At 43.3% G+C, this 26,906-nt stretch overlaps 1 protein-coding gene across 1 annotated transcript in view; it reads right to left on the reverse strand.

Moving 5' to 3' along the window:
* ABCA13 (ATP binding cassette subfamily A member 13) overlaps positions 1-26,906 on the reverse strand; it is a 370,934-nt gene that overhangs the window by 166,378 nt on the left and 177,650 nt on the right. The window contains 6 exon segments of the mRNA XM_059729347.1: positions 15,359-15,599; positions 16,445-16,602; positions 17,407-17,603; positions 23,495-23,713; positions 24,829-25,015; positions 26,331-26,492. Of these exon segments, the coding sequence (XP_059585330.1) occupies positions 15,359-15,599; positions 16,445-16,602; positions 17,407-17,603; positions 23,495-23,713; positions 24,829-25,015; positions 26,331-26,492 (1,164 nt within the window).

Raw genomic sequence — 26,906 nt, forward strand, 5'->3', positions numbered from 1 at the left:
TTATTTTGGCTGGCGGGCTGCTTAATTAGTTTGGGTGTCTGCAAGGGTAGCCCTGCCCCTTGACAGGTGCCCCACCCTCTGGTTGCTATCTTGGGATGAGAAGTCCCACCCCTAACCTCTGACATTTGCCACCAGAAATCCCTCCCCTTGCCCCCCAGAAGTACTCCTTTTGGGAGGGGAGGGTTGCCATCTTGGAACCAAAAGAAACCCAAATCATACAGTAGAAGTTAAACAACATCTACTATAATGTATTTTAATTTTATTACAAAAAATATTTTTGTCATGTTTTGTGTCTGCATACTATAAACAGAGGTGATTGCATAATAACTCAAAAATAAAGTCTTACTCTTGTATATTGTTTGAGGGGGTGTGGTTAGTGGTAGGTGTGTGTGTACGGTGGAGTGTGGGGAGGTGTGGGGGCAATAGGGTATGTTGGGGGAGTTGTGTATATGTGGGGGTGTTGTCAAGGCAGGGTGTGGGTATGTGGCTTTTTTGCAATGCAAGGGTGGGGGCATGGGGACCTTCCACAATCTTCCCCCTCATGGCACATGACCCCCACCAGCAGCTATTTGGCTCAAATAACTTAGCAGTATAGCCATTATGGTTCATTCTTGCCTCCCTTTTTATTTACAGCACTCATGCCCCATAGAGGTGCTGCCACCCAGTGGTGCACAGCTCCACCCAGCACTGGAATTGGGAACAAGGAGCTCAGCCAGGCTGGCCCGCCTCTATCGCGAGGGGCTCCATGAAGCACACGTGCAGCTCCCGTACTCATGTGCCACTGGGAGAAGCCCCATACAATGGAGCTGGCTGCCTTCCCTGCCCCATGCAATGGAGGTCCTAGGACTGCCACAAGTGGAGGAGAGCCCAGCACCCTGCTTCCTAACAGATTTCTGAGACCTGCATGGCAAGGGGCAGGGAAGGCAGCTGGGTGCTAATACCTACCCAAGTCCTATTTGAGGCAACTAAGTCCTGTTATAACCTTCAGTATTTGTACCCCAGTTTCCAACTTGTAACATCAGAACAAAAGAACTGTGCCTGGTATGTTGTGAAAATAGGTTCATTAAAGACTGCAAGTATGAGATAAGGCCCCCCATGGGTAACTATGATAATTCCATATTAAACAGGCCATGTATACAGGGCTATAGCCCTTCTGCACTGGGCTTTGATGCAATACCTATGCCTGTTACCCTCATTGGTGTTAGCCACCATGTGTCGTCTCAGTCCCAATTCTCTTAATTTGCATAGGAGAATCCTATGATCTTTTTAAATAATCCAGCTGTTCGCTCTAGGGCTTTGCCAAAATTCATTGAACTACTCTGCCAAACAGAAAGTTTGACTGTCTTTGAGTCTGCTTTCAAAGACAAAATTATATAGGTCAAGCTATTGCCCATGGAGTATTCTGGTTTACTCTGACAAAGATGGATACCTTTCATGACCAACTCCCAAATCCCTTATGCCTACACTTCACAACTGTCCTTAATGATGAATGACAGTCATCTTCCATGAATGAAAATTTCTCTCCGTCCTTCTCCCCACAGAAATAGCATTATTATCACATTTTCTTACGGTAATTTATCAGCCTCAGAAATAAGAACTATTGCTCCTAATTAATGGATTCTTTAATTATGTGAGACATCTAATAAATACATAGCTATATGTTCTGAAAAATAGCTGGCTATTATCTTAAGCTATGAGGTACAGTGGAGGCCAAACATTGATTACTTTATAAATTTCAATTTGTATACATTAATGAAAATGTGATGTGCAAGGGACAAACAATTTGATAAACTGCCCTGAGACTTCCTAAAAGTTATCTAACTTGATATGTACCATGGAACTTTGTTTTTAATTAGTCCTAAAATAAAGGGATATCTAAAAGTGTATATATAATACAGCACCTGTTCTCATTTCACGAAGAGATTTTTTCTTATTTTAGTTTTTTTTTTTCCAAAGGGCGCCTTGTCGCTTTCATTTTATCATCCCTATCTCCATAATCATATGAGAGGAAAGTAGAGGCAGAAAAAGACAATCAATGAGACGGTCACCACAGGGCATTTATAATGTGATGTTTGTGTTCAAACCTCATGCTAGCTTAGGTAGGGAAAATCACAAAATAGAAAACTCTAAGGAGGGGTATGTTCTAAAGTGCTCAGCATTGCTTTAGCTGCTCCACTGAAGTCAATGTAAAACTCCCACACACTGCTGTGGGAGCTGAACAAGGTCAGCAAGGAATGCTTTTGAACATGCCACCCACAAAGTTTGCACTTGTCAAGATTTTTGTAAGCACCACAGCCAAGGAGAGTTCTAAGGAGGCTTTTTGAGGAAAACAACAAAGTGGCTTTCCAGCTCCTTATACAAACCACACCCAAATGTGAGGGGACAGCATGTGAGGGAGCTCATTCTAAAATTTAAACAAGTGAGTGAAGGAAGCCAACATCCAGGGCTGACTAGAGATGGGAGTTGGCATTTGGATACAGAAATGTTGGACAGGGAGGGCACAGGCCACCAAGGCTCCTGAAAGCAAAGACAAATGACTTACAGTTGATGCAATGCAGATGAGGGAGGCGGAGCAGGAATGCTAAGACAGAGTTAATATAGTCAAAGCAACTGGCTCAAATGGTGATCTTCAACCAGTGTTCTGAAGGGATGTAAGTATGGTAAGACTACAGTTGTCAAAGCCAGAGAAAAGAAGGTTACAGCAACTAAGAGGATTTTTACACATGTTTCAAGAAAGGGGGTGAGGCGTTTTAATTAAAGCACTAACAGTGTCCCATGCATCAGCGTCCCCTCGCTTCAAAACAGTGGGGGGAGGGGGGCACTTTAACTAAAGCTCACCAACGGAGCTTTAGTTAAAGCACCCCTGCCACCATTTTGGAGCGCGGGGTCACTAATACATGAGACACAGAGGCTGCTGGAGGCACGCTAATTAGCAAACACTGTCAGACCCGATTAATCAAGTTTACCCAACACACCGTAATTACAGCACATTGGAGCAGCCCCTCTGCATGTCTACAAGTGCTCTAAAACACTAAATAACCAGATGAGAGTTTCAACTGTGTAGATGGAAAGGGAGGAGTGTATATTTTAGAGATGTCATGCAGAAAGAATCTGCAATACTTATACAATTGTGAAGACCTTGCAATAGGTCGAAGCTGAAGATGACATCTAAATTATTGGGCCTGAATGATGAACCTGATGGTAATGCTGTCCATGACGACAGAGAAAGAAGTAGCTAAAGAAAGATTACAAGCTCTGCTCTAGTCATGTCAGTCCTAAAGTAAGCCAGGGCAAGTTTGTGAAGCATATAATCTCAAACTGGGTATCTGGATACCTCTGAATACTGCACGTGAGAAGACATCACACAGGATTGTGATGACCTACAGTAGCCCACTCCTCTCACACATGCTGCCAACTGTAGGGAGGCTTTAGCCTGATTAACTGTAGGCCTCTCACCTTTCTAAAACCAACTGCTTTGAAGCAGGACATAGAATTTATTTTTTTTACTTACATTTCTGATAGGTTGATTCAGTACCATTAGCAAGTGGGGCCTCCAAGTCTATTGCCAAGGGCATAGGTGGCTTCTTCCCTGTATCCTGCAGTAACTTCAAAAACACCTTTCAGGAAACAGAAAAAGAAATTAGATCCAGTTTCCTACAGATCAGCTTTCAAGCTTCACCTCACAATATCTCTATTGAGAAATGACTACACCAGCCCTACTGTGCTGAAGCACTGCTATAATGTACCCAGACAATGTAATTACTTTGAAATATCATAGATCACTCCCCTAAGGGTAGGACCATGGAAAGAAAAAAGAAAAGTAAGTGTCCCACAGGTTTAAAAGCATCTGCACAAAGAGCTCCTGGCCCTTTCACACTGCTGTACAGGCACTCTGCCCCCTAAGGGCAAAGCTCAGTCACAGCTAGGTCACCACAGACTAGGCCTCCCTACCTCTGAGCTGTAGCATTTATAGATTTATAGATTGTTAGGGGCCGGATATAGGGTTCTGGAGCTTATAGGTGCCCATACATATGGTGATTTTCATCATTAAAACATTTTAAAGCCATCACTTAATAGGCAACTTTAGAAGATTTTTTAAATGGTGGAAGTCACCTTAATTAAACCTTATTGTGTGCATTTTTAATGCAAGGTGAACTGCAGTAATGCAACTTGGCCTACCTAGTTTGCCTTTATTGCATGTGTATTTAACTGGGGCTTTTCAAAGTGATAATTACTGCTTGCTACCACCAGGTGTACCTAGCTCTGGAGCCCAATATAAGCATATTTCTCAAAAAGAATATCCAGCATTCCCTGCCTCCTCCTCTATAGAAGTACAGCAAGGCATGAAACTTGCACCAAACTGTGGAATGCCTATTAAGTTTTAAGGTGTTATACTTAAAGTGCTGTAAGTAAAGCGCAAAAGTTATAGCATCTTTGGAAATGCCTGCCCTGCACATGTATAGGCATCCCATGCTTCCATGAAGCAGCATTAACTCCCTTCTTATATTCCAGAGGAGCATCCACCAACCACATGGAAATTTCTTAGTTCCCTGCCCTGTCACAATGAATGCCCCCAACTCAAACCACAAAACCCTACAGAATCCTGAACCCAGCAGCTCCAGCAAAAGGGAGAAATTCAAGGGAAAATTTAGCTCTCTGAGAGCAGAAACACTGCTGAAATGCACATTTTGTAGCAAATGCAGTAGCCATCCCCACCAAAGTCGTGCTCAATAAATCAGTTTAAGGGTATATCGTGGAATCTTGTTTGAAAGGCCTCAATTATAATAAAAATAAAGAGAGGTAGTTAGCCATGTTAGTCTGAAGTCAGGCAGAAGGCAAGGAAGGATGACACCTTAGAGACTGGTTCATTCAGAAAGACGTAAGCTTTTGTAGGCAACAGCTGACTTCATCAGATGCTGTCTGTAAGTCTGTTCATAGCAATGGCAATACATAGAAAGGAACAAAGTAATTTAAATACAAAGGATAGGGAAAGGGGGAGAAAATGATAGGGGAAGGGGGCACTACTGAGAGAGGCAAAGGTAGGTTAAACAGATAAACAAAACAGTTAACTGCTTCAAACCAGCAGAGCCTCCATTACCTTAGCGTTACTGTCACAAAGTAGCATTTAACTCTTCCAACAAAGGAATCCAATATTGGCTACAACAAAGGGGGAAAAAACCCTTAAAGCACCGAAAGAGTCCATACAAAGGGCTATAAAAGCCAGTCTATTTTAATTTCTTTATCCTGGTGAAAAGGCTGTTTTTAGCTGCATTGAGGTCTGTCTGTTAGATGAATTTTGCTTTGTTTAGTCAATATAATTGCTGTTTAATAGCGATTATCGATTGTATAGCTACCTGTCAACTTCCAGTAAACATTTTTGGCCGCTAACTAGAGTGAGCACAATAGAAATTAAATATTTCTTGCCTTTACTATATTAGATACTAGAGGGAGATTTTGATTGTCCAGGCCTACATTTAAATGGTTGCTTTGGGCCTATGTGATTCTATCACTGCTGTATACCAGCTTCCACCATTACAAACAATACTAGGCTAAACAAAGCAAGGAGATAGGAAGGAAAATAATCCTCCCTAATTATTTCAATTGGCAAGTCCCTCACTACTGTTAATGAGGCAGAAATGATCAGTACCCTATTTAACTGATGGAGATTGAGGCACATAGATTATAATTTACCCACTGTCCCACAGGAAGTTTGAGATATAATAGTTTTCTGAATGGGAATGTTGCTGCCAAGCCAGATTTAGGGAGGTGAGGGCATGGCTGCCTCTACCATTCCCCAGTGAAGCCCTGCACTATTCCAGGCAGGAAAGAGAAGGAAAAATGTAGGCCAGGTCAACACAGTAAGCTTGTTGGGTCATCAAACACACCATGCTGCCCTTCACAAGCCACCTCCTAAACAGAAAGCAGAGTAGCAGCACTCATGTGATGCTGTAGACTGGCTAATTAGCATGGAGGGCACAGGCTAATTTGCCTGTCATTCATAGATGCTAGGGTCGGAAAGGACCTCAATAGATCATCAAGTCCGACTCCCTGCATAGGCAGGAAAGAGTGCTGGGTTCAGATGACCCCAGCTAGATGCCTATCTAACCTCCTCTTGAAGACCCCCAGGGTAGGGGAGAGCACCACCTCCCTTGGGAGCCCATTCCAGACCTTGGCCACTCGAACTGTGAAGAAGTTCTTCCTAATGTCCAGTCTAAATCTGCTCTCTGCTAGCTTGTGGCCATTATTTCTTGTAACCCCCGGGGACGCCTTGGTGAATAAAACCTCACCAATTCCATTCTGTGCCCCCGTGATGAACTTATAGGCAGCCACAAGGTCGCCTCTCAACCTTCTCTTGCGGAGGCTGAAGAGGTCCATATGCCCCAGTCTCTCATTCAGCAGTCCTAACTACCCTGTCCAATACCTACCTCATTTGGACACTGCTACCTGGTTTCTGCCTTAAGAAGCCTGAGCAGAGCAGCACAGTGTGCAGAGGACACTGCTGCCAGCTACAATGAGTCTGCTTTATGAAAGCAGTCTCAGCTGCAGCTGGTGAAAGGAGAGAACAACAAGAGATGTTGACTCTTCCTTCAAACCCAAAAGCATTGGGCTACCACCTCAGAAGCTTTTCTTGACCTTCCACTCCCATTTCTAATGTAAATCCCGGAGAGGCCACCTTTTTCCCCCCACAAATAGAAAGTAATTGTGGACAACAAACCACTACTGAAAGGGCAGCCAAGATTCTGGAGGACAGCTGGTGGGAGAAAGTCAAGTGAGCACATAAGCAAAAAAACATAAAACACCTAAAAATAGAAAACAGGGAAAAATAGGGGGAAGCAACAAAAAATGTAAACACACTGTAGGGAAACCATGCTTAAGGTTTTCCTCAACTCGTTTTCTCCTGCCCTCTCTGAGACTAATAAGGGCTACGCCAAATACAACAAGGAATTTAAGAATGTAACGTATTTTGCTTTTTTGTACTTTTTGAGCTCAAGATACCCCTGAACCAAACCTGCAAACCTGAAAATCCCCACCTTTGAGACTACTTAGCTTCAGGTTTAGACGTGTGTATATGTTGCATGGCTCTGTGACTAATTTTGGAATGATAGCTGGCTATTTTCAGGTCACATGTTCATGGGATGGTTCCAATTTCTGAAACACTTCAATCTCTTCAAAATCTATGGACCTAATCTATTTCATTTTAAACTTCTTCCCCCCTGTTCTCCTCATGTCAGCTAGAGGCAAATTTTTCCTCTCTGATTACACTTATTTATGCCATTTTTATCTTTTCTTCAGTGCAGTGAGTACTGAACACAGTACAGTACAGCTGCAACTGAAGCTAGTGGCAAATGCCCACTGATCTTAAATGTGCAGGAGTATGTTTACAGCCATTAATTGTGGGGTTTTTGAGTTGACAAAGAAACTGGCAGAAAGTAGGCCAGGGTAGCACCTTACAGTCACTGGTTCAGAGAGATGTGAGGTTTAATAGGCAATAATCTTTCATTAGATCCATCATACAAAGTATCTAGTTGCCTATTTAAGAGGCTCATGCCTCTTTAAACCAGTTAGTCTCTATCATCACTTACAGATGTTAAATTAAAGGCATGATGGGATCTGATGCATGATCCCAACAATTATGCTTCCTGCCATGCCACACATGCATGCCACATGCATGGCACAACTATAGGACTGAGCATCAGATCCCATTGTGCCATGCTGCCAGTGCAGGGGGAGCCACAAATCATGATCAGATCCCATCATACCTGCACCAGCAAAGATCAAGATCAGCTCCCTGATCAGCTGACCTAGGGTCTCAGTTGGGGGAGCACATGGAGCCTTTTCAATCTGATACCACTTTCCTGGCTGGGAGCACCCATCAGCTGATTGGGGCTCCCAGCCTCTGAAACACACAGGAGTCCTGAAGCGATTCAATTCAAGGTGTGATAGGAACCACCCACAAAGTTATTACACATTTCATGCAACACCTTTGTGGCTTATTCCTGGTTTTATCACACCATTACTTGAATGAATGCACAGACAGATCACTCCTTAAGACATGTTCATCACATCTTAAGTGTAAAGTCTGTCAGGGGCTCAAAGTACAACTCTGATTTTCCTTCTGCCTGACTTCAGACTAACACAGCTAACCACCTCTGTGCTTAGGCAAATGAAACTGTTGCATAAGTTTTTTGCTTGGCCAACAACAGGGGCATGTTTATTTGAGTATAACATTTAGAAGAAGGAAGACCACATAGCTTCTGGCTCACAGAAGAAACCATTTTTACAAACAGGCACTCCAAATTGTGTGCAAAATAAATTAACACTGCATTAATATTATCAGCAGTTGGACAGAACACTCTCAATGAAATGTTTTGAAACTTCAGAAATACTCATCCTAAGGAAGTGTCACTCTCCAATCAGCCTTAAACACGAAGGTTATTTTAATAAATCACGGTTTCAAATCTACAAAAGTGGGCAGAGGAGAATAGGATGGGGTTCAACGTAGATAAATGCAGGGTGCTGCACCTTGGGAGAAGGAATCCACAGCATACATACAGGCTGGGGAGTTCCCTTCTTGAAAGCACAGAGACGAAAGGGATCTTGGAGTCATTATTGACTCCAAGATGAACATAAGCCGCCAATGCCAGACTGCAGCCAGCAAGGCCAGCCATACCTTGTCATGCATCCAAAGGTGCATCTCAAGCCAGTCCAGTGATCCTCCCCCTCTATGTGACTTTGGTCAGGCCACAGTTGGAGTACTGTGTCCAGTACTGGGCACCACACTTCAAAAGGGATGTGGCCAGCCTGGAGAGGGTTCAGAGGAGGGCCACCCACTTGGTGAGAGGGCAGCAGGACAGGCCCTACGAGGAGAGACTGAAGGACCTGAACCTGTTCAGCCTCAGCAAGAGGAGGCTGAGGGGGTACCTGGTGGCTGCCTACAAACTCATCAGGGGGGATCAACAGCAAAGGCAGAGCTCTTTTCTCCCCAGCACCACCTGGGGTGACAAGGAACAATGGTCATAAGCTGATGGAGAATAGGTTTAGGTTGGAGATCAGAAGGCAATATTTTACAGTTAAGGTGGCCAAAATCTGGAAGCAACTTCCTAGGGAGGTGGTCCTCGTCCCTACCTTGGGCATATTCAAAAGGAGGTTGGACGATCACCTGTCTGGGGTCTTGTAAACCCAGCATTCATTCCTGCCTGTGGCAGGGGGTCATGCTAGATGATCTGTTCAGGTCCCTCCTGACCCTAGCTACTATGAAACTACTACATTTGGTAACATTTCTGGATTGCCTTTATGTTTATACTCTTCAGTATCCATTTCTGACTATAGCTAAAATCAAACACAGCAAGAAGAAGAAAGAAAAGGGTTTGAAGCAGTTAAGACCCATTGCCCTAGATCATCAAGATACTGCCTGTGATCATATGATGTCCCTTAATGGGTTAAGATTTTTAAAGCGTGCAAATGTCCCATACAACCAATTGAAAGAAAACAGAGTGTAATTCTGTACAAAAAATAATTTGATATATTTTCCTCTTAGAGTCAGAATTCTTTGTTTCCAGATTGAATTGTTTGAATAGACTCAATAGCACTATTATATGCTTTCCATTTAGTTGACAGCATAAAGAGGCTTTTGATAAGAAAATGAAGAAAGAAGCTGGTAACAACAGTTAATGATGAGCATGCAGAGATGATAGAAATCACACCAAATTAATATGTTAAATGTCTAAACCGCAGAACAATGTATCAGTACCTATTACCATTTTGGAAAGCTTTTCTTACTTTTCTGCAGGAAGTCACCAAGAGCAGCACCCTTAAATTGAATGATGCAGAAGGAGTATTCTAAGAAGCTTATATATTTATTGTGACCGCGTTAGTCTGCTTTTGCAATTGCCTCTTTAGGAAAAAGTCCTGAGGATTTCCATGCAAACGAAACAAGCCAGCAGAAAAAAGTTTTATATAAATTATCTAAAACCCTCTGGTAGTCTTTTATGTTGTATGTTAATCACTAACTTGAGAGAGAATGACCACCGTTTAATAAGCTTCTAGACTCATATCACCCCATAGAATTCTAGAGCACAGATATAATTTGTTGTTTAATTGTACACGCTAATTATAAAGCCCACATAGATATTTCCATTGATGTTATTACCCTTATTCCAGTTATGAATTCTTGCTCCACTGCACTAGGTTTTGTCATCTAATTTAATAGCAAGAAGGTCCCTGTTCCAAAAAGCATTATCCATTTTACATAGCTTTTATCTTTGTGTTTTGGGCACGGGCTTGTTTAGTTGTGATCCCATTTTAAAGGAAATTATTATGCTTCCTTGTTTATATTAATCATTTGGAATCCAAAACAAACAAATCTGTTTTGAAAAAGTGCTTAAGAATTATTGGCTGGAATGGACTTCATGGGACAATGAATCCACTGCTGCATATGCCATTTTATCCAAGCAATATAAAATGCAAGGAGCCAGAAACCAGGGCCCATCCCTTCCAGCATAATGTCCATCTTATCAAGTCGCACTTCCTCAGTACTACTCTTTTCCTGGTCCCAACCTATCTTTCCCTCTTGGAAGCGAGTACAGGGGTGTGCTGGAGGGTGGGCAATCATCCTGCTGCAAATAGAATCCAAATGCCATTTAAGTCCCACGAATAGCACTTACAGAGCTATGGAAGCATTGCTTTGGCAAGCAAAGGTGAAATAGGATTCATCCTTGCACATTTTGCTGTATTTACAAATAGATGTGAGAGAAATTAAAATCTCTCATTATTACTGCCTCTTATGTTTCTGATTTGAGGGTATGTAGTAGACAGATCCCCAGCCCCTCTATCTTCAACAAGATGCACTCAGGAGGTCTGCTACTTACTCTTAGATTTTTCAGCAAGAACAGAAGCCCCTGCTAGGACCCTTTACCTCTCCCAGTCTTTCCATTTGGCACACCATAGCACATTACGGGAGTCTGAGAGGCCTTTGGCTTTTTGTACCTAATAATCCTGAGTCTACTACATGGCATCAGGGGGTGCTTTGTGACAAGTGAAGTGTGCGGGGAGGAAGAAAGGGGGCAGAGTGGGTGTTCATGTGGGCTCTTTTGGATCTCTGTGTTTGCACAGGCATGGACTCCATGGCTAGGGACAGACATTACACATAAACTGGTTTAAGTGATCAGAAACTGGTTTAAACCTGTAACAGAATAGATGTTCAGTGCACATAAACCAGTTTGAAAATGGCTGAAACTGGTTTCAGATCAACCTGGTTGAATGTAGTATTAGACTTAACTGATTTGGGTCAAACCAGTTTATGAAATGTCTGTTCCAGACCCCTTGCTGGTTTAAGATAAACCAGACTCCCCCAGCATTCCAGCATGCTCTCTGGGCTGGGTGGGGCTCTTTGCTCCACAGCAGAGATGGCCCCTCCCCTCTGCTCCCTGACTGGAGCTCAGGCAGAGACTACAGACACAGCAGGGTCTCCCTGGCTTTCCCCTGCCCTCCCCTCCCCCTTGCTGCTCAAGCAAGAATCCCCCTCTCCCTCCCTTCCATCTCCCACAGCACAGACCCCAGCCCCATGGACCCAAGGCATGTGGTAGGCTAGCTAATGCTGAGAGGTGTTTGTGTGCATCTCCAATTTTACTGGAATAGGCAGACAGAACAGTGACTGCTGTTATGTCTCAGCTGTGTGTTCTCAGGCAACCCTGGCACAGGATGCAGTCTGTCTGACTCACAAAGAATTCCCCCTCCCTCCCCTCCTCTACGTAAATGAAACTGATTAAGATGCAGTGAGAGACACACCTAAGACCCTCCAGATAAGGGTGACAAGAGTGAAACAACTGCCCTAGGTCTCATTTGCATCCGAGATGGAACCAGATGATCATTCATTTACATGAGAGATGGAGAACAGAAAGCCTGAAGCAGAGACTGCAGTGAATTCTGGGACCAGAGAAGCAGGGGAGCACTGCATGATGGGGAATCTGTGCTCCAAATGCTAATCAACCCATGTTCACACACACCCAGCTCAGCATTTATCAGACCAGTTCTAATCTGGCTTTACAAAGGACTCCTCCCCACCCCACCCCCGCCGACACACACACACCTCTAAGTTTAATAGGCAACTCAGGCCGTACATTCCCCGGTCCCACTATGGGAGGCCTATTTAAACTTGATTGACTAAAACTCGGTTGCCGGGTTAGGGAATGCTGAGGCAAGAGACCAAGTCAGAGGGGGTATGGGCAACATTTGAACAATGGTTAAGGGTTCATCACAGCGTCCAGCCCATTGGAGCCCTAAATCACAGGTGTTGTCATACTTTTCCCGAGACGACTGGTGAAAGCCCTCTCCACAAAAGGTTATGAGCACCCCAATAATTGTTTTAAGTCTGTTAAAAGACTATAGTAAGATCTGGAAAAGTCATGCTAAGATGAGGCTTGTTCACAACAAGTAAAAATACAAAATCCTGATGCTGCAAGCTATCTATTGTTTCTGAAGAACCCATGAGATATCCCATCAGTATATCTACTATCCATAGGAATTTCAAGCTGGCTCCGAAGTATTTGGTTACTCCCTAACCTTATATGTTTCCTGATTATCAATCAGTTTCTTGAGATGTTCCAAACCAGATAACCCCTTGCCAATAGAAAAGACAATGATTTACACTATTGAGAATGCTTTGAAGCAGCTGAACTGAGGGTAATCTGTAAAAAGCAGCAGTGTGTGTGCTTCAAGAAGACAAAACTCATGTGCTGTCACCATCCCCTGTTGTTCTTGGGATGCTGGAAGAACAGATTGTCTCCCTTCAAGAATTGTGCTATGGACTGTGCCTGTCAGCTTTGCAGCCCGAGTACCTTGGACTGGTGAGATCCCAGCGCTCTCTCTCTCTTTTCTCTCTAGGCATAAATTTCTGAACCTGAACTGTATTAGTTAAGCTTGAGCTAAGTTTCCCAAATACTTAGTGAAACCAGGGTAGTATTGTAATTGTTTGTGTTTGTTTTTTTTCTTTTGCATGTCTATTACTACTAGTACATTATATATTTCATATGCTTAGCAATAAATAACTTTTTATAGTCAAACTGGTAGTAACTGGGTATATTTTTCCTTCTCTGCTTCTCTTTCCTCCCGTGCTCTGCAGCAATGCTTCTTTTACCTAAGCTAAAGATCCCCGTGAAGCTCAAAAATACTGTGGGGTCTGCTCATCAGGAGGCCAAAGATTGGGATGTGCTGAGTTTGAAACACATAACGGGATCAGCTTGTACAGGCTGATTGACTCAGATGTGCCCTTATGAACTGAATCCTGGCCCATGAGGGTGTCAGATGGACACCCAGACAGATTCAGAGGGATTCTGTTCATCTGTGTGCTTGTGTCTGACTGCAGTTTATTGTTGCTCTGATGAACTGATTCTTGGCATATGAGGGTATCAGCCTGTCCAAGCTGATCAACCCGGCCGAGTCAGGCATGTCATGTTAATTTGTGTGTGTTTGTGTGTATGACTGATTTGGTGACTGGAGGAACCCAGCCCCATTGAGAGTGAGTCCTGCAAGATAGCTCCACTGGAGGGTGAGGACTTGCAGAAGGGAGATATACAGCTCCATATAGAAATACAAGTAACACAAGCAGCACATTGACAGAATTACCAAGACCCCAGAAACATATCCCTAATCAATGATCACACCCCAAAGTAATGGGCAAATCTGGTAACATTGCGTAGGACTTTTGAAGCTAATCAACAAGTCAGCTGGCAAACTGCTTAAGAAGAGTTTGAACTAATGGAGAAAGGCTATTGTTTTCCTGATGGGGTGATAAACACTTATCAGCCCTATGCTGACTTGCTTCCTGTTAGTTTGCTGCAGACATTATAAAGAAGCAGGGAGAGGGAGATTGAAAAGCTCCGTATCATCAACAGATGCATGCACTACACACCTCCCCTTGCCTCAGTTCTAGCTGGGGGCTGGCAAGACTCTTGCCCCTTGAGCAGCCAGCAGAGAAAAGCCTGGAATAGTACAGGCAGACCTCCCTAATCAAAGGTCCTGCCAGGGCCTGGCCACGCCCCCTCACTCAGCTCAGCACTATTCAAGGGAAAAGAGGGCTGCTCTAGCAACCCCCACCTTCTAGCCTGAGCCACTGCAGGCATGTGTCTGAATTTCCTCAGTTCAGAGAGAATACCTGTCCAGTTACAAACCAGTCCAGCCTAGCCAGGTTAAACTAACTTGCAAAGATTGAATTAATCCAGGCTCAGGCTTCTTGAATGTCTGTTCCTAGCCCATGACTCATGTGGACCAGTTCTGCCTTCTTATAACCATCCAAGGTTGATTTTTTTTTTTTTTTTTGGGGGGGGGGGAGAGGAAAAGGGGAGAATGGGTATAAGGAGGTACTGCATAAAATGTTTAATACTTTTAACACACAGGGTCTGTTACAGGTATGTTACACTACACAAAGAACTACTAACCCAAAATGTGCATTTTATAAGCTTGTTATGAGTTTTATTCTCTGCCACACTTTAAATTCTCTTTTTGGATGTGGTTCACTCCTCTGTCTATCTGGGGAAAGCAGTTTTATGAAGTACTCCTGAGTGGATCGGGCATTAAATGAAATTGTCTCTCATCTGTTGAAAAATTCTAGTGGTATTCTTGTATCATTATTTGAACAGTGAAAAACTGATATTTTTAAAAAGCATTTAGAGTCCATCACTTAAGTAAAGGTAGGTTAGAGAATTTCATGATGAATGGATAGAGTTGGGATAAAAATTATTCAGGCCCGGTATAACCCACTGAGAAGTATGAATGTTGAAATCAGAAGTGGTAGAGACCATGCAAATGGCTGCTTCTGTAATAAACTTGACTAAGTTATACAAAAAAACCCCACAAGTAAATCTGAGAGAATGACCATTCTTGTGACCTTATCAGCTCACTTCTGCAAATTCCTGAAGTCTGGTCATTTCAGTCAGGATTCGGAGAACACACACTAAACTTTGGAGACCTGTATGGAGCAATCTTTCCAGCTTCATCCACCACTATAATCAAGGTGCAAGTTTGCAGATGCTGATCATTAGTGATTTTGGGTGACAGGGATTTTAGGGTAAGTCACTATCCTATAAAAATTTCCCAAAACCAAAACAAGTCTTCCAGAAGATAATATCATCTTTGAAGCTTATATCAGGCCTTCTGGACAGCAGAGCAGTTTACAGTGTAGAGCAGTTGCTGCAAATTAATAATACAACAACTTTTAAAATATATATTCTGTACAAGATGTTCTTTCCTGTTTCTCACAAAAACCTGTCCTGAAATATGAGTTGATTCACATGGGGCCAAGAAGGCTAGAAAAAAGACAGTTACCACTTAGTAACAACTAGAAGCTAAATGTGCAGGGGACTCAAAAATACCTCCTCCAAGGTAGTGTCTGAAATGCCATAGCTAGTTACATGTAGATGTAGAAGGTTTTCATCCAAAGCCTGAAAAAGACCTTTAAAGGAGGCCTTGTCTGCCACCTCTGGAATCAGGTAAGTCAGCTCACTCCCACTGTTCTCTTTCAGGAATGCTTCTGGTAGATGGGACTGCACCAGAGATGTAACTCTTGCGGTATCCTTGGGATCCTGGATTTCAAACATGGAGGGCTATGTAGAAGGGAAATACAACAGTAAATGGAGCTTAATGCCACCAGAAGGTGGTAATAAAGGACAGACTGCAAACAAATATAGGACCCAACACGGGAAACACTTTCTTATGAGAGCATTTCCACTGAAGCTCTGGAGCCTAATTTTGTCAGCAGTGTCTCCTCTTCTATTCAGCAAAATATGAAATTACAGCTTTTTCACTGAGAAGCAAGAATTCCTGTGGGTGATACTTTTACTGAACCAACTGAATGGTTGATACAGACACAGGCAAACACTCAGGTATCACAGTACCCTTCCTCAGGGTCTGAGGTAGAAGTAGACACAGTTGACCTAAATACACATTGAACAAAAGTTTGTTAAGTAGGGTCATATCCTTACCATAAAAACCCTACTTAACAAGCTTTTGTTCAATCTGCTGTTTAGCTCAGCTGGGTCTACTTCTACCTCAGACCCTGAGGAAGGGTACTGTGATACCTAAAAGCTTGCCTATGTCTATCCTGCTGGGCAGAAAAATACTTTGAAAGAATTCTTGCTTCTAACATATCTCCTGGACCATCATGGCAACAACTTCACCTCACCTCTACCAAATTATCACTGAGTTACTCAATAAGATAAAACAATGCAAGATAAAATAGCCATGGAACAAAAGCTACAAAAAACAAAAAAAAACAAAAAAAACCCAACAGCATCCCTTGCAGTGCTATCAGTTTTACATAAGAAATAAGAATCATGACATTTATCCTGCATATAAAAGTTACTGACAATATTGGAAGGTGCCTTCAGAATAAGCATGTCCATTCTTTGGCAGGCAATACATATGGGTGTAAGAAGTTTCCTCAACCTACCTTTTTAATGAGCGTTAGGCTGTGTCCCTGGCCATATTTTTCCTTCAGGTAAGAGGGAGAACCACAGCAGTGCAGCTGCCCATGCTGCAGGATAGCAATACGATCGCTGAGCACTTCTGCCTCATCGAGATGCTGAGTCGTGAAAATCAGAGTGCGACCTGCCCCAGGAAGAACACTGCACATGACTCAGGTTTGCATGAAAACATGGTCACATGAGAGACATCTCTTGTTTGCCATATGTCCTTATAAGAAAAGAGTGCTTCCATATCATACTGCACATCATGCAGGACAATTGTGCAACATGGCTGTTACCCTCTATTTCCCATATAAAACACTTGCTGAATTTTTTGCGGGCTAATACCAGTGAACAATTTAGAGCCGGACCTAAAGTTGAAAACAAATATGAAGCAGATACAATTTCTGAGCTTCTAAGTTGATTAAAAGATACTTAAAAGCAGTGGCTTCTGCTCTAATGGATCATTCACTGAAGTGGGCGGGGGGGGAGGGAGTGGGGTTGGGGGGACTGTTCCCTCAGAAGCTTGCATTCCTGCAGCCCATTTTAAAGGAAAACCTTTTAAAATTCTGTAGTGGCTAGACCTATAAGTGTGCCAGCATTAGACATATATATACAGCCATGTGTGAAACACAAAGTGAAAGACTACAAAGAAGCAAAAGTACAGAGGGGTCAGGCCAGGGGATAACGCTTTTCATCCAGGGCAGAATTGGCAGCGCTCAGGGCTAAACTTAATCTTGCACTTATGCCATTAGATCCTCCGCCTTTCCTAAGGAAACAGAAAGGAATACTTTGAATTTTAGCTGGCTGTTTTAAAACTTCATCAGCTGCATCTAAATACGGATTTCTAATCATTCACTGAAAAACATAATTTTGAACCACCCCTTGGCTTAGGCAAGGCACCTTAGGAAGCATATTAGCTGACAAAATATTTGTCTCAGTTCTGTACCAGCTCTGTACTTCAAGAGAATGTCCCAGATGCTACGCTGTGAACATGGATCTATACCACTGGTGGGCTCATCGAGAACAACTGTCCTTGAGTTTCCAATAAAGGCAATAGCAATTGAGAGCTTCCTTTTCATTCCCCCAGACAGGGTACCAGCTAGTTTGTCCTGATGTTCAGATAAACCCACATCCTTCAGGGCTCTAGAAGAAAGGAAGAAATAGTATCCTCTTAGATCAGCTACTACACCGACCTCATCCAAAGTGGCCATGACTACAAGTCACAAGTATGCAAAATATCCATGTACAGTTCAAGTAAAATGGAGCAGCATGCATAACAATAACAAGCTCATCTGAGCCCAATAACTTCTTGCCCACGGCAGGGGACCAGGCTTGATGATCTTACAGGCCGCTTCTGGTTCTATGTTTCTATGATTCTATGTTTCTTCTCATATTGATCAATAAGAGGTAATAGTAAGAATACTGAATCTCTCTCATACTTTCTAATTCTGGATAGCTACTGTACAATATAAAGATAAAAAATGCAAGTAGAATAAATTGAAAATTTTAGGTCTAAACTCAGTGAATTCAAGGGAAGTTTTACTGCTAATTTCTTTAAACTTCAAATCAGACCCTATAAGAATCTAAGAGGGGAAGGACAGGTCAGGAACACTGAAATTTTCTCGCTCAATAGTTATGTAACTGACTACAGAGACATTAAAAATCTTGGCCATTTATTAAAAAGAAACAGCTACTTGAACTAGTTGATCATGCAGTACTTTCTGATTGACTTTAAATAATATAACAACTTCAAAATCACACTCCTGCCAAACAATCCACCCATGCAAAATAATCATTCCTTCCTTTAGCAAGCCTGAGGCCTTGGTGAATTCAGTACTTCTAAAAGGGGTCAGATTGCCAGCCTTAAAAAGTGAAACCAAGAGAAAAAATAATATGCAAGTAAAAGAGTATATTCCTCCATACTACTCAATCAATATGCCTGCAGGTTCATTTTTAGCAACAAAGGCATAATTTATTTTGTACAGACTATTCAGCTCTTGTCCTTTGTGGATACAACCTCCTAGTATTATATGGACACCTTTCCAACAAGAAGTGGACTGCAGGCTATCAACCTATTTCACATAGGTCAGTGAACAGAGACCAGACGCTAACAGCTTTCAATCACCATGAACCTAGACCAATTTGAACTGGCAAGCATAGATAAAAGGCTGGGGAGCCTTATGCTAATCTGCTGAATTGTTCTGTCCTTCCCTGTGCACTCTACCTTCAACTAATCAGCCTTTTTAAGGAAGCAAAATTTCTGCAGCAAAAAGCAGATTTCATATGAACACACACTTAGTTTCTACTTCCATATCTTGCTAGATGCTATAATAAAAGTCTGAGTTTCTTTGTATAGAAAACCAAGAAAACTTTTAAAAAATTATAAAAACGGAGGCCCTTAGAACAGAGGTAGGCAATTATTTCAGCTAGAGGGCCACTTAATGAGTCTTGGTGAGCTGTCAAGGACCACACACAAAATCTTTTAGCAGATACCATTTTAACATATTATAGAATAAAAAAACAAATCATATTCTAAAAATAAAACATCTACTGTAACATTTTAATTTTATTTCAAAAAATATTTTTCTCCGGATTTATGTTTTTGAGTAGTGTATATAGAGGCAACTGTATAATAGCTCAAAATAAAGCCTGGTTCTCGTACATCATGGGGGCTGGGTGGACATATGGGAGTGGGGGGTGGGGGTTGCATGTGGGGGAAGTTGTAGAGGGGTGGGGAAAGTGGATGTGCATGTGTGGGGTGGGGGGGGTGCACTCAGTGCCAGGAGCCGGCCAGGGGTGGGAAAGGAAAGGGGCGGCAGGAGGGAATGTTCAGCAGAGCTTGCCCAGATGGTACAGTTCCAGTACTGGTGCAGGTGCAGTACCATACGTCCAGGTATTCCTAAATATCTCCTCTTTTTTGGACCCTTGTGCTGCATCTGGGTGAGCTTTTAAAATAAGAGCAAATGTCTGGGTTTTCTGCTCTCCCACGGTAGCTACTTGGGGCTGGAAGTAGCAGGCAAAGTGATTGGCTGTCAGGGGGTCATGGCAAGACAGAGAGAAAGAGAGAGAGTACGGGCACACAGGCAACATGGGAGCTGCTTGGGCAGCAGGTCTGGGCGGCGCAGGGGTCTGCGGGTCGGAAGTGAGGGGCACCAGCAGGGCTAGGGGGCAGGGGGCTGCGGGTCAGGAGTGAGGGGCACTAGCAGGGCTGGGGGGGGCAATGCAGGGGGCTGCGGGTCGGGAGTGAAGGGCACTGGCAGAGCTGGGGGGAAGTGGGTTGTGAGTGAGGAGTGAGGGCCTTGGGCAGGGCTGGGAGGGGTGCAGGGAGCTGTGGGTCTGGAGTGAGGGGCATTGCCAGGTCTGGGAGGGGGACAGGGAGCTGCATATCAGGAGTGAGGGGTACGGGGGATGGGACAGGTGACTGTCAGTTGGGTGTGCAGGGCACTGGCAGGGTTGGGGGGGTCAGTGGGTCCGGAGTGAGGGGCAACAGCAGGGCTGGGGGTGGGTGTGGCTCATCAGTGAAGGGCAACAGAATGGGCAGGGGCAGGGCACCAGCATGTCACCATCTTCCCACCATCATATTTCCCCTGCCCCCTCACATGACAGGTGTCCTCTTTTTTGGACCTGGATATATGGTAGCCCTAGTGTAGTCACACCCCTCCATCCAGCCCACAGCTGCCCCCACAGCACTCCGCATGGGACTGAGCCCTGCCTGTTCCCACTGTGCTGCCACCCATGCCTACCAGATGATCCCAGCCCTAGCCGGTGTGCACAACTTCACAGTGGGGCTGCTCATATTGCTGCTGCAGCTGCCTGGGTGCTGTTCAACTCCCCCTGCCTCCAGTGGCTCCTCCTGCCCCTGTTGCACCATTCTGGGTGGGGGGAGGTGGGGGCCTGTGTGGCAGAATGCCCTCTCAGTATCTCCCCAGACCCTTCTATTAGGTTTTTCCTTGCTATTGTCTTCTTACTTGTCTATTGGTCTAATTGCTAAGCAACCAGCTCTACCTATGTGACCTGAACAGGTAAATTCCTGAGGTAAGGGGAAGCTGCTCCCTTTGTCTCAAGTTTCCTACCACTGCAAGTCATGTGACTAGCTTTCTCACCTGGAAAGGTGATGTCTTTTGAAAGCACCGGACTTCAGCCAGTGGGGCTGCTCCTGGTGGGACCTTAGCGATGAGGCCACAATAGGGAATAAAAGAGATCCCCATGAAGGAGAGGGAGAGCTATCTTGGAAAGCCATTTTGGCAGAGCCATGCTGGAAAGCAGGGAGAGAGCTTGCACATTGGAGTCCTAAGACTCCTGGGGAGAGAGGAAGAGCAGCTGAACGCTGCAGCCCTCTCCCTCTCTCTCGAAACTGGACACACAAGAAATTAGCTGCCTCCAGAGGAAAGGAATCAGCCTCTAGATGATACTTGTGAGTAAGCTATTTGAGATCTATCTAGATATATAGCTTGCAGTACAGCAGTTGCATGATCAATGGCTACCTAGCCACACTGGTTTGCTTTAAGGCTATTCTTTGATATTGCTCTTTCCTGTACCCTACCCCAAACCTACTTCCTGTAATCAAAAAGTTTACCATCGTTCTAAGCCTGGTGAACTGGCTGGGAGAGGGAAAGAGACATGCTTTTGTGTCTCCTTGGTCCAGCTAAGGGAGACCACTACTTGTGCTCCAGGCCAAGAGAAGCACCCCAAGTTTTTGCAGGGAGTCGAGCACCTTCAAGGTCTACAAGGCCTGTGTATCCCAGGGGGCACAGGGCCGTGGACAGACTGAGATTTCTGGGCGGTGACCCCAGGCTCATGGGTGTGCTCTGGGAAGGGAATTGGCAGGATGTGAGGCACCCCAGGGAGACATTAGGAGCCTGGTAGGTGGTTAGGCACAGTGAGGTGGGTGGCTCAGTGCAGGAGTGTCCCCCGCTGGCCTGCCACAGCCTGCAGCCAGGCAACACCTGCCCAAGAACATGAGACTCCAGCTCCAGCTCCTCGCTGCCTTCCACCCACTCAGCCACCCACAAGTGGCTGTTCATTGCACTGTGTGGGCAGGTGGGTGCAAGGCAGCCAGGAGCTAGAGCCCCGAGTGCTGGAGCAGGAGCCCAGCTGCAGCTTCCCCTCTCCTGCCCCCCTCCCGCTCACCAGGAACAGTGCAGCAGGGTCAGGAGGAGGAAGAGAAGGAGCCACTGGAGGCAGGGGGAGCCAAGCAGTACCCAGGCAGCTGCAGCTGCACCAGAAGCAGCCCTGCCAAGAAGCTCTGTGCACTGACCAGGGCTGGGGCAGGGACTGTGGCAGGTGCATGAGGCAGCGTGGCTGCCCCAGGCTGGAGGGGGCAGGGCTCAGCCCCACGTGGAGCACACCATGGGGGTAACTGTGGGCCGAATCCAATCAATTGACAGACACCTGCTCCCATGCCAAATATAATCAGTTGGCAGGCCAGTTCCAGCCTATGAGCCATGTTTTGCTCACTCCTTCCTTAGCATTTAGGGCCTAATTCAATAAAATTTAATTCTGGACTTCCAATAGATTCCCTTTACTTAGAGGCAAGAATTTTTTTCTATCATTCCTGTGAAGGCACTGAGTACCCATGCACAGAAATGTTGTGACAAAGTCTATGGTATTCCAAGTCTAGTGGTCCAAAATAAATTAGAAGAAGGTTCCTTTACATCTAAATTTTGTCTCTAACCACCACAATTTGGGGAGGGGAAGGAAGGGACATTGTAGAAAGACGGGAGATTCAAGTGAGTTTTAGAGTGCCCCCTGTAAATGAGGTGTTTTAAATTCAACATTAAAAAAAATAATAGGCCAGGTTGTTAATAGTAGTATGTTCATAGAAAAGTTATGATCCTGCACAAATGTATACCTAAGGAGAAGACTTCAATTAATCTACCCATAGTGCAGTAAGTTTGGTAAAAACATATATCTTTTGGGGCACTGAAGATTTGGGGGGGGGGGACGGGGACACATGCTTTACCATTACTTTGACCTGCGAGATCTGTATAGATCAGGTGCTTCAGTAAGGCTTTTTGGTGCTTTTATCTAACAGCTAATTCAATCAGCTGTTAGATAAAAGCGCAAAAAAGGCCCATTATACAGACATTGGGAAAGCCGGGTGCAACTAACGCGATGCCTCTTCTGGGCATGCACGGGGCTTGGTAAAGGAGTGCAGCAAATTTAAAGTAAAGCAATGTTTTGGGGGGTTTTTTCCACATCTGCAAGCAGTGCCTAGGACTAAGTTCTTAATTATGATTAGGGGCTCCTGGACTGTACTAGGATCTGCATGGGCAAACTCCTGAGTCCACATGAACTCCAAGGAAGTCCATGATTAGGAATCTCTTTGAAACATTCATTTCAGCTCAGGCAGTACCTTGTGGCCTTCCCACTAGAAACAGAAGTGGTTCTCAACCTCATTAGAGTCAAGGCACCCCTCTCAGGTTTTCAGTTGTTTTTTGGCTATGGAAAAGTAATAGAACAATTCTTCTGTTGCAAAGAAATTGGAAAGACCACAAGAGGTCAGAATTATTTTAAAACTATTGATTCCTATTTGAAATCTCTGGTTTATCTCATGAATCATGTTAGCACTGTTGGGTACACAAATATTGTGTGACCCCTGCAGCACCCTTGAAAGGGTCTTAAGGCACCCCAGCATGCTGTGAGCTCCTGGTTGAGAATCAGATTTAAAGACTATAGTCAGGATTGACTATAGTCAGGATTGCTTCATTACATTAGGCTCTGTACAGGAGAGAAGAAACCATAGTCTGGTTTTGTCTATCTTGTTCCAACTTGGTATTTGTTTGCTTGTTTTTAACTCCTTTGCCTATTTATTTTAAAGACAGGCGAGCCTAGATTTAAAAATACTCTATAATTATCACCAAAGGTTTGCTAAAAAATATATTCCTATAATTGCATTCGGTCTCACTGGACTCTAGCAATTAGGACTCTAATTCTTCATGTGGCTTTGTTTGTTGGACCCGGTGTTCTTGGAGTGGTTATGAAATTACAGCCTACAATAGTGCTTTCCAGCCAGAAAAATAGTAACCACTAACCTAAAGACTTGTTGGTTTAACTGTTTCTTTGTCCAATGAGACGCCTTCACTGAGCCGTAAAGCAACAGATGCTCTTGCACAGTTAACATGTCAAACAGTACATCGTGCTGTGGACAAACACCAATTTCCAGTCTGACAGCAGGCAGATGAGTACACATGTCCCTTCCATTGATGATAATGGTACCAGAACTGGGTGGGGACAGGCCTGTCAACATTGATCTGATACAAAAAAAAAGAGAAATTCAGAAGCACACATCATGTTCAAGCCATACTGTACGTTGTAAATGAATCAATGAAATTCAGGATATTTCAGTAATTCTTATTTAAGAGCTGCATCATATAAATAGCAGTCCTTGAGTTCCTGAGGCTGGTACTCAGTTCATGTAGATCAAAGTATTTCTATTAGCTACTTTCGTACAATACTGACTTGTGCCAGGAGATATCTGCCCTTTTAAAATTACAGAAAAGTTGCTAATAATTTTTTTTTTCCTAATTAACCCAGATTTCAATCATCTCTCCTCTTCCTTGGTGCTTCCAAAACTAGGGTCATTTTTCTAGCAAAAGTAAGCATTCAACTGAATTATGTTTAAATAATAAATATATTTAAAGTTTAACAGTAAGCAAATGATCAGATATATCTCCTACCTTATAGGGACTCCATGTTGTATCCCTTACTCAAGTTAATCAAGTTGATTTAATCTACAGTCTAATTCATTCTTATTAGTAATTTATGTACCTGTGGAAGCTTAGGGGGGGGAATGGTCAGAATTCTTGATATTTCAATTAACAGAAAGGGCAGAAATAAATTAACTTTTTAATTAAACCACATTTTTAAAAATGATTTTCATTTTGTTATTTCTGCTTCCCTCCATTTGTCAAAATACTATCTTCAACATTGAAGAGCAAAGCCTGCAAACCCAGAAAGCCTCCAAGTTCTCCATCTGGTAGGTGCAAAGGTGCAATGCTGTGCAAGAAGGTTTCCCAGAGGTCACTATGCACCTCTACATAAGAACCATCTTCTACTTTTTCTTCCACCCTTCCCCTTTACAGCTTCTACCACCACAACTGCTTTAAAAAGAGTTGCTCTATTAAGGAAGCTCTGTTCAAGGAGGCCCACTTTTCCAGAGCAATACATTGGTTTTGCCATGCACCAAGGCAAATTCAGTCCAGTTAACTCATGTCAGTTATACCTTTTGAGTCCTTTACACCTTAAAAAAGTGTAATAAGAAGAAGTTAATAAGCCTAGAGTTCATTTCCTGCATTAACAAACACATTTTAGAGCACCAAATAAGTGGAAAAAACTGTAACAGCTCATTGTTAAACAATGGACATACATAACCATTGTCTTGCCAGCTCCATTGGGCCCCAAGAGAGCTGTGATCTGATCTCTGTAGAAAGTGAAGCTTAGATCTTTAACTGCAGTCTTTTTGCTCTGTGTATATTCTTTGGTGAGTGAAATAAGTACTACGACTTGAGAGATTCCTTCTTCACTAGTGATTTTCTGCTCTTGAGGCATTGAACCTAGATAAGTGAAGAATCACAGACCACACAGGCTTTAGAAACACTAGCATTTATATAGTGACTATTCATTAGCTTTACTTTTCCTAACACAGTCATGGTTGCTATACATTAAAACTAGAGAATCCATTCCTCTGGTGGCGTCAGTTAGCACAGCTCCAAAAGAATAAAAAATGCTATGTTGAATTTACATTGGTGAAGGGTCCATAGTTGTACTTACCATATTTATTTGATTCTAAGATGAAGGCTTCCCCCTATTTAACATGGGGTGGAAGGCCCCTCATCTTAGAATTAAATACAAGGGGATGGGGGGCGGAGGGCATGTGGCTGCCATGGCTCTCACTCTAGCCCCAAACTGGGGTCAGGGCCATAGCCACAGCAGCTTCAAGTTAACTGAACCTTGATAACTTTTGGAAAACTGCCTTGCTAACAGAGGTACCAAAATACAGCAGCCCTGAATAGCTGGTCCTTCTCACCTCTCCTATAGAGGGCTAAGCCATTTCAGAGATACTAATTTTCAGAGCTCACAGAGGAGTTTCCAAGGCATGGGAGTAGATATGGGTGGCATGTGTCTTTACCTGAAAATCTTTAATGAAAAGAAACACAAGAGAAAGTTGTGAAGTGGGCCTTAGAGGAAAGAAAATAAATCTGATTTTAAGCAGCAGAACATGTAGGGAATTGATAAGCAGCCAAGCACAGAGCTGAAAATCAGCAGTGAACATGGTTGTAGGCAGCAGCAGCAGCGAAAAATAGAGGCGATAACAGTCTGTTATTGCAATACAAGGCTAGAAAACAGTGTGAAAGGGCAGCATTTAGAAAATAAGGGAAAATAAAAAGAAAACCCCCAAAACCCCACATAAAAAGCCTTTCATGGAAGTAACATGCAGATAACATCAGGCTTTTTGTGATGAAATCAAAGTGCAAACAAACTGAGTTTGACCATATGCTTTAATGAGCATAAAATTGTTCAGACTATGCAGCAAATACTATAGAGTAGACTGAGAAACTTCAGGGAGACTAACAAAGGTAGATGGATTGGCAGCAAAATGGCCGACAAAATTCTATATTGTCAAGTGCACATTTAAGCTACTTGTCCATAGCAAGGGGTTCTAGTTAAACTTCACCCACTCTGACATCACTGTACGTAACTCCGTGAAATATTTTACGTATTGTATACTGGAAAAAAAATAAGGCAATTTTTTAGGAAGCATAAGGAATGAGATCTGGATTTGGGCTTAGCCAACCATGAAAAATGATTGATTGGAGAGAAGCAGAAAATGAAAGTAGTGCTTAGAAAGTGTCCCATCCTATCACAAACCTCTTCCTTGGAAATTTTCATTGAAAAAAAACAAAAACAAAAACAAAAAAAACCCCAACTTACCGTAAGTTAGAGGTTTGTTTCTCCTGTCTGTACTGCAGAAGTTCTTCCAATAGGAGACAGTTAAGGGAAAGTACCATGGCTCCCTTAATCCATATCGACCTCAGTGTTAAATATAAGAAAAACAATTGAAACAAATCTTTGAAAAATTTATGACTTTTTCAGCTTCAATATTTTTTATCCCTTTTTTTGAAGGAATTGGGGCAGAGGCAGGAGAAACATACAATATATTATCTATATTATTGTATCACTTGGATTTTTATCACATGCATTTTTCAAAATGTCTGACCTCATTTTCAAGCTTTGGGGACAACCTGGCTATCACTAATATCAAAAGAAATGTCATCATTGTATTGTGTGTGTGGAAAAGGCATTCTGAAAGCGATTCAGACATTAGTGGGAGAATCCAGGTATAATTAATTACCAGTTTTGTCCAAGATATTGAGGTCTGCCAGGATTGGTACACTGGAGTAAAAAGTACCATTAATCTCTGACAATGGGGACATTTAGCTGTGG

The sequence above is a fragment of the Alligator mississippiensis genome, chromosome 5, assembly GCF_030867095.1.
Source record: "Alligator mississippiensis isolate rAllMis1 chromosome 5, rAllMis1, whole genome shotgun sequence".
In the NCBI taxonomy this organism is placed as follows: domain Eukaryota; kingdom Metazoa; phylum Chordata; order Crocodylia; family Alligatoridae; genus Alligator; species Alligator mississippiensis.